At 38.4% G+C, this 14,606-nt stretch overlaps 1 protein-coding gene across 7 annotated transcripts in view; it reads right to left on the bottom strand.

Annotated features, from left to right (window-relative positions):
- Window positions 1-14,606, bottom strand: part of COL11A1 (collagen type XI alpha 1 chain) — a 255,966-nt gene that overhangs the window by 147,275 nt on the left and 94,085 nt on the right. For all 7 annotated transcript variants that reach the window (XM_075936624.1, XM_014571895.3, XM_075936623.1 and 4 more), the window contains 6 exons: window positions 11,073-11,156; window positions 10,056-10,112; window positions 5,847-5,900; window positions 3,725-3,778; window positions 3,561-3,614; window positions 2,891-2,944 (listed from right to left, as the gene is read on the bottom strand). In XM_075936624.1, the coding sequence (XP_075792739.1) occupies window positions 2,891-2,944; window positions 3,561-3,614; window positions 3,725-3,778; window positions 5,847-5,900; window positions 10,056-10,112; window positions 11,073-11,156 (357 nt within the window). The remainder of the gene's footprint in view (window positions 1-2,890; window positions 2,945-3,560; window positions 3,615-3,724; window positions 3,779-5,846; window positions 5,901-10,055; window positions 10,113-11,072; window positions 11,157-14,606) is intronic.

Raw genomic sequence — 14,606 nt, forward strand, 5'->3', positions numbered from 1 at the left:
GTATTAGAGAGGTTTCATGGTCTTCAAAAAATATAATTTCCTTCAATCCACAAGGCCAGAGATGCTTTGAGTTCCTCGAATTTCCTGATGATGTCCCCTCTATGTCTCAGGTAAATTTTCTGTATGATAGTCAGGCCCACTGATGGAGGAGGTGGGGCTAAGAGGGCAGCTGCCTCTGGACCCCACAATACAAAATGGCTTGGAGCTACCGGCCAGCAGTAGCCAGAACTCCAGACTCTTTAAATTGCTGCTGGAGTGCCACAAGCTGGACTCTGGGCATCACTGAGGGCTGCCTGGGGGGGGGGGGAAGTTACTCTCCAGGCAGCGCTGACGGCCTCCATCCCTTCTTCCCGAGATCCCAACCCGTTAGGGGTGCTGAGCATGCCCCCAATTCTGCCTTGCCCAGGGACCCAACCAGCTGTTGGCCCCTCTGATGATATTATTGGTAACTTGAATTCCCTCAACTTGTAGATCCAATGCCATGCAAGCAGACAGGGATCTGTGTGAAAAGGTGTGCGCCTTTCAGGGGATTCTTAAAATCTTTCAGACAGATTTAACAAGAAAGATGCTTTCCCACATTGTGTCTGGTTACTACAGCTGAAACTTCAATGAAAATGATGCAAGAATTCCTAAAAAAATCTGATCATAACATTTAAAATGAGATTTGAGAATTTTAAAATTTCAAAGGATTTGTGTTTATTTATCCGTGATCCATTTGTTGTCCCAACTGATGAACCTTGCCTTTTGAAGCAAAAACATTCTAGATTCAATTGATGAATGTGCCTCTCACTTAGAAACTGAATGGCTCCAGAACCCAGATGTCTTGAAGTCAGCATTTAGAAAAGTGGGACTTGTAATTTCTAGACTTGATATTCTGACTTATTTCAGAGTAGCCTGAATCTAGCCATCTATCTTTTATCAACATACCTCTACAGATCAGGAACATTATAAAAAACAAACACCACTGATGAGCATGTGTCTTGCCCTGACCTCCTAGAAACCAGTCTTCACAAAGCTTGCCAGAGATGCTTGATGTCACCTCTAATTAGAGACAGCCACAAACACAGGTAATAAATGTTGATTTATAAATAGTGTTAATAGACAAAAGCAATAATAATTATGTTCCAATCAGGGTATTTATTTACTGGCAGCTGAAAGTATTTTTAATGTTATCTTGTCTGCCTCCTATTCAAATAGATCGCCTCTTATCATAAAACTGTTAAATCAAGCTTTGGGTAGATCTAATTGAATATTTCTAGATTAGATCTTAATGTCTGGCACCCTCTACTGGCCACTTACAGGTCAGCCTAGGTTTCAAATCTGTAAACAACTGCTTGGTTTATTCTAGAGGAAGAAAGGGATTGGTGAAAAAAGAGAGATTGTGAATAGTGATAGCTTTAAGGGTTTCCTCTACACCACATATACACCAGACTGAGGAAAACAACTTTCAACTATTATTACAACCCACTACACTGTAGAAAATGTGAAGTATTCAATGCTTCCCCAAGTTCCTGGAAAGTGTAGTTACTGCACAAGCCCTCTGAAAATTGCAGCATATGCTTTAGTGCTGCATTATGACTTTCGTGGGCCCTAAGCACTTTTGCTTTCGTGGGCCCCTCTCACCATAATAATATCAATATTAAAAATTATTTTTGATATAATTTTAAATACTTCAACATTTTTTTTTCTGTTTTAGGCAAAATTTGATAGATTTTCGTGGGCCCCTAAAAGTATCGTGGGCCTTAGGCACTGTGCCTACTGTGCCTAATGGATAAGTCGGCCCTGATATGCTTCCATCTGTAGTTTGCTAGCTCCAGTCCTGAAAAGGATAAAATCATTATCCTGCCTTCTTCCTGCTCCTTCTATGGTAGCTAATGCTTCAAGAGAAATAGCAGGAGAACTGCATTCAGGAAACTGCAGTTATGACTCGTGCTTGCATTAGGGATACATTCCAAGAGGGAGACTTCTTCTACCACAACCACTCTACAGTGCCAGACAACCAAAATTAGCTCTTAGATCTGGTCCTTCTCAAAGTTTTGGGATGTTGATATCAGGTGTTTTGGACTGAGTCATTCCCTGCCAATAGGCATTTAGGGTTATCATTGTAGGTATTCTTGATTCCTACTATGAGCAAAGTTTTTTTAATGGTGTTTTAAAAAACCTGCCAGCCAAGTAAATTGTTTTCCATGAACATAAAAAAAATGCAAACTTTTCTTCATTTCTCTGTGTAAATAGCTGTTCAGTTCTGTCTATTCTCAGAGCCGGGGGATAAGGATGGCAAGAGAGATCTGGATTTAAGTTACTGCTGAGCCTCACACTTTCTGTTTAACCTCAGTTCTGCCTCTGTAAAAGGGGGATCCCAGAGAAGAAACAGGCACCACTGACATAAAACTTGTCTATTGAAATGTCATGGAATTAAGCCCCTATGGCCACACTGGTCATAGGATACATACAGCCTCAGGATAGAACTTGTACATTGGTACATTGCAATTCTCTTCTAATAATTTCAACCCATTAGACAGCTGAAGTAAATCAGCAAAGCAAATCAACATATCTCCACTGACTTTAAGAGAACTACTTTATTTTACACTCATTGAGAATATAATCCAAATTCTGCAAACATATTTTAATAAAATATGTAAAATGTGTAAAATAAAAATATGTATGTGGATATTTCACATTACTGGAATCCTTACATGAAATGCTTGTAAAAATACAATTCTGACATACTCAGAAATGCTTGTAAAAATACAATTATAGTGCAATATGAAATTCTGACATACTCTCTGACTTAACCTCCTCCACAGTCCTATGTTATTTTTTAAATGAGGTGATGTTACTACTATCACATTTTTATAATATTTCATATAAACATTCATGTTTATCTTACCCTATGACCTTTATCGCCAGGTAGACCAGGAAGACCATCAAACCCTCTGTCACCCTAGGAAAGAAGAAATTAAAGCCTTAGAAATTATTAGCACACTATGTAATATTCTTAGTAAATTATACCAGCTCATTGTGGACTAAATTCTAACCCTGGATACTGGATACAAGTGCACATCTCAGAAAGTTTTTGGAATTTAGCATATACATCTGACTATCAGAATTTGGTCTTCTGTGCACCAAAGCAGAGGAAGTAGTCATGCACCAGATTTTACACTCCATTGTTATTATATCATAAATTTAACATCAAGGCAAAGAGGGAATTTTCGTCAACATTTCACTGGTAAAAATCAGAAGTAGCCCCATTGTAGGGAGTCAAAATACATTGACTCCCAACTAAACAAAAGCACCCTAAGTCAGAGCAGAATCAAGCTCAAAGAATCAGATTACTTAAAAGTTACACTGCTGTCCATTACCATGAAATACAGCAGTTTTAAATGGACGATTAATTCTCAATGTTCACCTGTTACCTGGTTGTCTGAAGCATTGTTACTTTCACTAAGAATGGATTTCTACTTTTTTTTATCTTTGCAGTGCAGTGGAGGGCAGTTTAATGCCTATTTAAAATGTGCCTCATCCATTCCATGACTGAAATACATCCTCAGATCTATTACCTTTGCACCAGGTTCTCCTGGCATTCCTCTAGCACCATCAGCTCCTGGGCGACCCTGACAAAATACAAATATTTAAAGATGTCAACAGCTGCCAGAGAGATTAATGAGAATGAGTTAATTCATTTTCATTTCAATTAATTTTTAATGAGATATGTGTTACTCACTCTTTTGCCAGGTTTCCCAGTTAGACCAATGGGTCCTTGAATACCTCGAGGACCCTGAATTTAAATAAAACAGTTTTTAAAATCATGCTATATGTGGCAGCATAAAGCTAGAACAGTTGGCTAAACAAAATTGCCAAACAATTTAACCTAAGAACAATTTGGTATTTTAGTGTTAAATACCACCTAAGTAAATGTCTAGTTCTTAGTAATTTGGAATCAAAATTAGTCATTCAAATCCCTTGAATGTTTTTGAAAAATCTTAATCCAATTGTTTACATATTTTGTTTTAGCCATGTTAAAATTAAATTCACCTATATTTAATGAAAAATATTTTCCTTCATGTTGTAAACTTAAACAATTGGAATTTGTATACTTAAGGGCTTAAAATGTCTTTTATTTACATAGCACATTTTATCTAGAGGGATGCCAAAGTATTTCCATGGATCACACACCTCATTCTGCTTTCACAAGTGCATATGATTCTCAGTGAAGGCAGTTCTAGGTGTTTCTTAGGAAGAACTCTTCCCCAAGCTCAAAATGCATCTTGGGTGAAAATGGCAGCCAAAAAAGGCAGTAAAAATTTAGGGCAGTGCAGGAGGGTGATCGGACCCTTCAAGGATCTTCAGAGACAGGGAGCAACAAGGCATGATTGAGGGAGAAGCTTAGCAGGCATGTGCTGGAAACCAGCCACCCAGCAGCAGCTAATGACAATCTCTGATTCCCTGCAGGAAGATGTTAGTGGGGGAGGAGGAGGGCTAGGAGAAACTAACAGTTCCCTTAGAAGTAGCAGAAGTCTGCAATGGGGCAGGCTGTCTCTGTGGTCTCCCTGAGGTTAAGGGAGGGCTACATGCCTTCTGAAAGGGAAAGGGGGACAAAGGAGGCAATTGCCCCAGGGACCAGCAATTCAAAAGGGCCTGGCGCTCTGACTGCTGCCACTGCTACCTTTTATATCACTGCCAGAGCACCTCACAGCACACTCTGGGCAACTCTGACTGGGAGGGAAAGGGTGATGCTGAGAACTGGCTACCCCCAGCCCTGCCACTTTCACCCCAGACTCCACCCCTTTCAGGAGTGCAGAGCCTCACCACCACCTTATCCAGGGACACAGCAAGTCTGTTGGCTCCCCTGGAGGGGGGTAAATCGTGAGGTACTGGAAGGGGAGAAAGGACCCAGCCATGTTAGTTCCAGACACGGCTGACTGTCCAAGCTTGTGGACAAGTCCATGTGATCACAAAAAGAAATATTAAAGAAAGTAATAAAGATCCCCACTGGAAATGTAGTTAGGAAAAATGAAACACTGACCAGCTATTAGTAATATTTTACTTTTGTACAAGTGCCAAAGTGGAATTTAGGATAATCACTTAATACATTACTAAACATATGTACCCAAGTTGGCATTTAGCCAGGTATTAGCACTCCAGACTCTTAAAAATATCCTAGATATTTTTTAATGGCCACAAGTGCATATGACCTTAATTGGCATTTAGCCAGGTATTAACACTCCAGACTCTTAAAAATATCCTAGATATTTTTTAATGGCCACAAGCGCATATGACCTTAATTTTGGGTCTAAGTTTAAAGATTCCCACTGACCAGTGCTCTCTAACATCAGGTTGGGAGATAGATACAGTAATTACTAAGAAGGAAAAGGATCATCCATTGAATCATCAACACCACTACTTCCAGTATCCAAGTCTTTCCTGGAAATTTACTGTTTAATTACTCGTCAAGTTAAACTCTGTTCAGTTTATGAGATCTTATATGATCACAGCCCAAGGTCATATGAATGTAGACGTTGATGCTAATGGTACTTATGAGCATGTACAATATTGAGCAGAGAAAAGAGCCTGCAGTACCAATTTTAAAACTAGTCATCAACAGATGGCACTGAACATGTGATAACTGGTTTTACAGAAAGTCAGCTTATTACTTTCACATTTTAAAATGAACAAGCTATTTGTTTCATATGCCGCAGCATTGTACATGCAAAGCTATTAATCCTCTGTTACACGTACAAAGCACATAACTGATTGTTCTCCAATAGATTATAGGATTACATTTCCATATGCGGCAAAGCATGAAAAGGTAATACACTGAAAAATGAAAGGATGTTGAATTGTACCTGGGGACCAGGGTCGCCACTTTCTCCCTTAACACCTGGTGAACCATGTCCACCCTATGTAACAAACACAAAGTAAAGTGAGTTTAATTAACCAGCTAAACTGTAAGTGGATAAACTGTTAGCTGTTTCTAGAAATTAACTACAGAAAAGAAAAGGGATTTTTAATTAGCTATTATAAAGCCATCCTATGCAACTACAGCACCCAAATGTTCATTTTGTAAAGATCTGGCAAATTTATGGCCAAATCCTGGTTTCATCAAAGTAAATGTTAACACTTCATTGACTTAAATGTGACCAGGCATTGACAATTGTGTCCTATACTAATGTATGCCTGGTAGACATCAGCTCAGTCAGAATATGAGTCATTAAAACAAGTTTCTGCTTTCTCCATCAAGAAGGAGGCAGGAAGACCTGAAAGTAGATCTTCAGAACTCTTGTGCAATTGTAGAAATAAAGCACAATCTGACAACACAAATCTCACTGAAGACAGGGAGCGTCTTTCCGTAGCTTATCAGGCCCTTAAACACATGACCTTTCAATCAGGCCCTTAAACACATGACTAATCTGTATAACTCTATTTCTACAAGGGTAATCACATCAGACAGAGACACACAATTACAGAGTAAGTAATAATCAAGGAGTTCATTCTATATCTCATAGTATTATTCTGAGGCTTAAAAACAACACTAGGCCAGATCCTCACTTGTGGTAAATCAGAGTAGCTAGGATCTGGCCCCACATCTGTCACAGTCTATTTGCCTTTTCCATTAATTTTGGTTCAATTAAATAACATAGCAACATAATTCAAAAAGAGTAACCAGGTGTACAAATTGAATGAACCTATTAGGAAGTGCAAAGGGACTGCTGCATTTCTGACCTGTATAGCTAGAGCCAAATATTGTGTCCTTAATATTAAACAAACTTTGCTGGGACTAGGAGCCTGATTCTCCTACTGAAATGAAGAGAAAATGCTCTAAAGTCCTGATCTAGTGCCTACTGAAGTCAGCGGAGAAAGTCCTACGTGAGGCAAGAACTAGGCCCTGAGTTGTTGCTTCCCATTAGGACGGGTGACTATATTTAGCAGGTGACTATTATCACAGGTTTCTCTGTATTAACCTAGTTTTTAAATATTATAAATTTGCAAAATTTATACTTTAGACAAAGAAGGATAAATAATTTACTTTAACACTGTGAATGCTAACACTTAATGTACTTATATGTCTGCTGTACTAAGTATTTTTTTTATAATATATGTAATATGACTCTGAATGATTCGTAATTAAATTAGCAAAACACATGACAGATTAAGGCTAAGATTTCCAGAAGTGTCTAGTAATTTGGCGAACCTTTATTGTTTGTTTTGTTTTTTGATTTCTCAATTTGAAACTTGTTCAAGGGGCCTGATCTCTCACAGGGCAAGTGCCCCGAAATGTCTGAAAATTAGGCTCTTTTTCAGATAATTTAAGAGGAGATGTCTAAAATCTGAGGCACCCTAAATTACTAGTTACTTCTAGAAATCATGGCCTAACACTTTGCCAAATCAAAGGAGCTGGGTTTCTACAGCCTCCCGGTGGCTTAATGTGAAAATAGCTATTAATGTGAAACGGTTTGTTCTCTCGTCTTTGCATACAAAGAACTACCAATGCTTCTAATATGTAAACAGTTGGTGGTATGTGGCCAGGATTATCAGTAAATACAACTATACACTAGCAATATTATACAGAACCACTTTTATAAATGGATTCTGTGTTTCCACAGTTATATAATTGTAATGACACTATGTACTGAATACAATCTTCTTGTCTCTTGATTTACACAAATGGAAGTGGGATATAAGTTGGTTCGTTATCCTGCACCAATTTATTCTGATTTATTATAAATGTATAATGATATTTGCCTAATTGTGACCAACTGAAAGCCTGTGGAGGCCAACCTGTCTGCTGGCAGGACAACTACAATGCCACTGACTCTGAGAGAGTTATACCAGTGAAGAATTTGCCACCAACATCTGTTTCAAAGTTACAATGAAAACCCAGGCATTTTAGTTTTGTGGACTGCATGAAATTATTTATTTGTTTATTTATTTTTATTAACTGAGACTCTGCTGAAACCACTCAGTTTTACCTAGATAAACAGAAAGTGGGATGGGCCACCTTTTGGGGCTCAGCATAACTTGGCGAAGAAGATCTATGATGCTAGGGCCATGAGATATCAAAGATCCAATCAGCAGCTGTGGCAGTAGTAGCCAAAGATCACTGATGTATGAGCACCCAGACAGAGTCCCCATATAAACTCTGTGTATTATGTGCTGAAAGTGGAACAACACAGAGCCACTATTCAATTTTTATGAACCATGAGATTTCCCTGTTTAAAAATGGAAGCCTTGGGTGGTGCAGTTAAGACAGCTATTAGGGCATTTTGTGCTACTAGTGCAGTACATGTAAGCAGTAATGAGGCTGACAGTCTGGTCTGTGGATTCTACAGAAGGTAGGTAAGATGTGATTGTTTATGTGCCCCTCCTACCTGCTGATCAATATTTCATTCAGCATATTATGAATTAAGAAGGAAGATGGGGCAGAAGGAGAAAAGAGGAGGTAGAAAGATGGGATGGTAGAAGTAACTTAAATATGATGTCACAATATTGCTACTCAACAATGAGCTGTTTGTGAGGCAGCACATACAAGCAGCGAGGGCCCAAAAGGATGGAAGGAAAGTGTTCTGTACTTCTGGTATTATAATTATATCACCTCATAAATGTTTAATGTGTTCCAGTTCTACATTAATAATCTGCTTTGCTATTAAATAATGTTAAGCATGTTTTTGTATATAATTTACAAATAGGTGTATTTTTGTCATGGTAAGAGTTAAACTTTCCTCTTTGTACTGCAGTTCATTCATTGCTAAAATATAGCAGCTAGAGATCATCATAATCACAGAACAGGCAAAGTATCTGCCATCTTAACCATACCAACAAAGCAGACTAACTACCGCTTTGCAAGCCAAGTGACTCCTTTCAAATATAGATGCTATACTTACTTGGGAGAAAAAGACTTTCTGGATCCAAGAGGATAAATATAATCACCTGAGATCATTTTAGAAAAGACTTGTTTTCTGCAAAGCCTATAATCTTGGTTGCAGCAGTTATCATTTTATATTGTTGTTGGTATACTTAAATGGCTTTTTGAAACATGGTAAGGGCTAAATTACAGCATTTTGTGGATTATTTGAGTCTACTAAGTATTCAGTGCATAAAAGAGGAAATTACAATTACAAGATTGGTCAGGTGATTTACAAAGTGCAGAACCTCCTACCTGATTTTCCTCTTTTCCTGTACTATTAAACTGTTGTGTAAAGATCACAGTGGCAAATTTAATGGTGATCTGAAAGCTGTTTGATCTTTCTGCCTGTACAATGAAAACTCAGAACATTTTTATGACCATAGTCACAGTAGTTCTAGGTCATTCAGTATAAATTTGTGAGCCAAATTCAGACACAATTCTCTTAAGGTACGTCTGCACAGTGTTATTTCGGAATATCTAACGTTATTCCAAAATAACATAGTACGCTTCTACACAGCAAGCAGTTATTTCGACATAATGTCAAAATAATATCGAACTGGAGGACTTCTTACTCTGACTCCTGTAACTCTCATTTTATGAGGAGTAAGGGAAGTGAGAGGATGAGTGTTCTTTCTTGGACTTCATGTTGTGTAGACGGCTCTAAAAGCTTCAATGTAAGCTACGCAATTGATGTAGCTCAAGTTGCGTAGCTTGTTTTGGCTTTAGCCCTGCTTTGTATATGTGCCCTTAGAAGTCAATGAGTGTTGTGCCCGTTTCTAGTAATGATATACTTTACCTAAGATACACAGGTAAGGTTACTCTGCAGCATCCCCTTTCAGTTCCTAATTTTTACCATAAGAAACATCCTAAACTTTTACCAAAAGTGACAGAGACTTATTTAATTATAAACAGTAATCACAAGTTTTGAAGTATACTCTATCCATACGTATAAAAGATACGTGCTATAATTTAATTAGCTTACAGACTGAACTACAGATTCAGCCAAAAAACACGGTCTCAAATTCTGGCCTTAATTATGCCAGTGAGGTTCCCAGTTAAAATCATGTAAGTAAGGCAGGAATTTGAACCCATGGACTTTTAATATTTTTAATGTGTATTCAATTTTTGATCCTTGTTTTGTTTAACATACCACAGGACCTGGTCTTCCAGTGAGTCCCATGGGGCCAGGTGGTCCTCTCATAGCGATCTGTTAAAAAATGTGAAAAAAACCATATTTCAAGGGAATCTACAAATTTTACATGATAGTATTCATTGTGTGGCCATATTATTAGTAATTAATTCATGCTAGTGGCTGACAATGAAAGTTAACTGCAAGTTTATGGATGGAAGTTTATTTTCCTGAGCAGAGAAACTGACAACCCATAATTAAAAGTATGGGGGGGGGGGAAGAATGTATTAAGCTGTCACAATTTTCATGCATACAATATATTACTCAGTAAATATCAGTTACTGTTTACTAAATAAGACTGCAATAGACTATGCACATACATTTATACTAGTTCTTTCCTCTAGTCCCAATTAGAATAGATACACATAAAATCATACTTTTAGTAGGAATAAGACACACATAACCCTAAGAATTGGACCTTTGTCTTTGCAATTCAGAAACATTCTTGTATTGAACTTTAATATTTCATGCCACTCTCTTCTGTGCTACTCCACTCGGGTGTGTGTTTCTATCTGTCAGTTTAGTCATTTGGACCACACAGCAAGAAGGAAGTATGATGATGTCACAATAAATGCACAGATTCCAAAGGTCATATTACATTTTCCAGTATGAACAGAAGTATACACAGAGGACCTACAATAAACAGATCATCAACCTGTCATCCCAAATTCCTCCACAGCTCTAGTCAGTTGTCTGCTGCCAGGCTGAAGTGGCAAGCCCACGAGATTTGTTGTCCCCACTTTCATAGGCCTCCTCTCCACCTTTATGTGGGAAACAATTTCTCGGGTGTGTATATTTAATATTGATGACTTATTGAAACACTCTTTTTCATTTCTGCTTTCAGTATTTCACTCAAAAGTCTGTATCACCCACAACTCTCTCATTTTCTTTCCTTCTCCCTTTATATATATGATAACCAGTAATATAAATCTTCTCTGTATTTACAGCTTTGCTTTTATTTTGGTTTAACCTTCTTACCCTAGCCTGTTGAAGAATAGCTTGCGCTTGAGCTTCTTGAGCTGAGATTGTTGGGCCCTTCTCACCATCTCCACCAAAGCGGAACTACAAATATCAAGCCAAAAAAAAAAAAGAATTCACAATTAAGCAAGTTAAATATACCTGTTGTTTACTCTTACTACAGAAAGCGCTGCTTACGGAATTGGGCCAGATTCTCTACTCCACTTTTAAATTGGTGTCAGTCCTTTAAAGTTGACAGAGTGCAAAATAAGAAGGGATAAGAGTTCAGAAGGGATATTAAGTTATCAATAACAGAATATGAGCCCAGTCATGTTCCCAAATAAATAAAATGGAAATTTTCTGTTGATTTCACTGGAATCTTTTTGTACACAATGGGCCATTTAAATGCCAAATGGGGAACCAGAATGAATTCCTATTTTATGCCAAATTGTACTAACAATGAAATGTTACCAAAGTCAATTAGTATCATGTAGCAAAAGTGAACGCCACTTTAGTTAATAGTAGGAAAAATGCAACTGAATTGATACCAAGCTTTGATGTGAAAATGGTTATCAAATCTCATTGTGGAATATTGTGTGCCCTTTCCTAAGGTCTCAAATTAAATGGATGGAAACAAGGCTTTTGAACAAGAACTCAAATATTCTTAGCTAGTTAGATAGTGACAATTGAATCTGTACATCACATAACATATAGAGAAAAGGTAATGCAGCCTAATCATTCTAAAATGTCTACAGAAGATATAAATCTTTAGTGGGAAATAGTTCATTTCAGTGTTCTCAATTTTACAAATTTAGTGCGTTCTCAGTGTTCTGATCAAATTACTCTGTGGTGTCAAAATGTGGGACCATATCAATTCTATCTTCTGTCAACTTGTGAGTTCCTCCAACTTCAGTTGAAAATTGCCTTCTTCACAGAGCCAATTTTAACAGTTTTAGCCTGGTCATCGAACAATTTTTGCTGCTGCCTTTTTCCAAACAGAAATTATTTCTGTCCACTGCAATCACATCATTATGCTGGGGGGATGGTTTGTAGAAGCATCAGCAAGCTGATTCTTTAGGCATCTACACAATGAACTGATCTTTTATGATTTATCATTTGAAAAAGATCATCAAGCATCTGCCTGTATGCCCCCAACTCCCTGTTGCAGAAGTGAAGTCCCCCCTCTTCACGTCAGGGGTTCATGTGGAGTTGTCAAAATCTATACTAATAATCATAATTAATTAATAATAAAGTTAGAGCTGCCTAAATTAGTACATTGTATAAAATGAGATGACAGATGGAGAAACTGACATTAAATGATTTAAGTCCTTGTGACAGTCACTGTCACTACAAGGATTAGAATGCAAGACTGCCTTGTTTTTCCTCTGCTTCGTCCACTAGACCAGGATGTTTCTTGTACTGTTGAGCAGAACCATTATATTATGAGGATACACTAGCTGCTTGGTACTGTAGCTGGTGAAGGTGCAGGAAGTAGATGGGAAGGAGCATGTGACAATCAGCAGTGAGGGTGACAAATGTCCTGGGTGGATCCTCTCACATGCAAATTTATTTGTGAAACTTCCAAAAACTGAGGGACTATAGTGCAGATCATGAACAACTTATGATGTTTAGGATGATTGCAGTGACATGTTTTCAGCTTCAATGACTGATTTATGTATTCAAAGCTATCTTTGCAATGAAAAGCGCTAAAACATGGTTAATAAAAACTGGCATTACTCTTAATATTTAGAAGTCCCCTTTATAGTAGGAAGAGGTGGAGCAAACAAATGTAAAAAAATACATATTGTAACTATTACAACTTGCTTTTTTGGTTAAGCTTTTTAGACAAAGGATAATTTTTTAAGAAAACTCCCATTATTGGTGCAGCTTCACTGATCCTACCAGTGGTGGGACCATTGGTAGACAGGCCATGAGATTTTTAATATCTGTTTTCAGAAGAGGCTTAGATACCACAATGATGAAAACAAAAGCTGGTCTATACCAGAATACCAACTGTTCCTGGCAAGGTGACGGATATGTGTGCGTGCCAGTGGTACAGAAACACTGAGGGTACGTCTACACTAGCCCCCTAGATCGATCTAGGAAGGCTAATGATGGCTACTGCAATTGCAAAACGAGCTCAGGATTTAAATATCCCATGCTTGATTTGAATGTTCCTGGCCAGTCATCATTTTAGAAATTTACTAGCCTGAAGTAACTGCCTGCGTCTACGCACGGCAGTGAAATGGGATTCCGATTTAAAACCCCTAAATCGAATTAGCCGGTAAACCTCATTGCAGGAGGAATACCAGCTAATTCAAGTAAGGGCTTTAAATCGGACTCCCGTTTCACTGCTGCGTGTAGATGCGGGCAGTTACTTCAGGCTAGTCAATTTCTAAAATGGCGGCCGGCCGGGAACATGCAAATCAAGTGCGGGATACTTAAATCCCGGGCTTGATTTGCAATTTCGGTCACCCTCATTAGCCTCCCTAGATCAATTTAGGGGGCTAGTGTAGACGTACCCTGAGAGATTTCTCTAAAATTTTTACTATAGATTGTCAATTGAATAATGCAGTCCATGGTTGATTTCAGTTCTTTGCCCTAAAACAGCCATTTGATGTGGCCTTGGCAAGTCACTCAGGGCCACATTTACACAGACTGAAAGATGCAGAGAGAGGTGCCCAGAAAGACCCAAAAGTGTCTGAGCAGGTTGTGTATAGCTGGTTTATTCCATGGTTGCCACTCCTAGTAGAGCATTGTTAAAAATATGAAGTACTCTTCTTGGAATATGGACTAGACTTGGGAGAAGAATTCGTGAATAATATTCATGGGGAATAATGGCATTTTTATCAAATAAATATTACTGAATAAATGTTTCCATCATTCTATTAGCTCTAATACTGATATATTAGCAGAACTATATTATGGGTGCCAGCTCAAAAACACCAACCCCTTAGTAGCCTTTCGTTGATTTTTCTCCAAATAGAAAATAAAATTTCCCCAAGCTTTCTTCATTCATTCTTACTAACTGGTAATGTAGTTCCCAAATATCCAGCAGTACAGCAGCAACTACAACCAGTAAACACTTCTATCCATCACATCTTGCTAACTGTATTTCACTGTAGCTGCAGTCTCTTTACTAATTCCTGTGATGGTAGGTGCTGCACATTATAATGATTTACACTTATATATTGTCCCTCATGCCAGGATACTCTACTAGCTTTGGGTTAGTTCCCTCTCCTCCTGAATCCTGTGGCATTTTGCTATGGGCTCCAGTGGGAGCAGGACAGGTTTGAATAGGTGCACACAGGAAAGACTAACCTTAAAAGGTGCTGAGCATACTAAGTCAATGAGACATGAATGTAGGAAGCATGTAGTGGATTTGGCTTTCAGGAGTGCCACAACCAAATAATTTAAGACGGGCAAAGGAACCAACAGCCTTGCCGGGCCCCTGGGCAAGGTGGCGGAGGCCCAGCTCCATGCTCTCTGGAAGGGGCAGGACATCTGGCAGGAGAGGCAGGACCAGGGGAAGTCATCCCGCAGCTCTGCCTGGAG

This window comes from Pelodiscus sinensis, chromosome 9 (genome assembly GCF_049634645.1).
Source record: "Pelodiscus sinensis isolate JC-2024 chromosome 9, ASM4963464v1, whole genome shotgun sequence".
Lineage (NCBI taxonomy): Eukaryota > Metazoa > Chordata > Testudines > Trionychidae > Pelodiscus > Pelodiscus sinensis.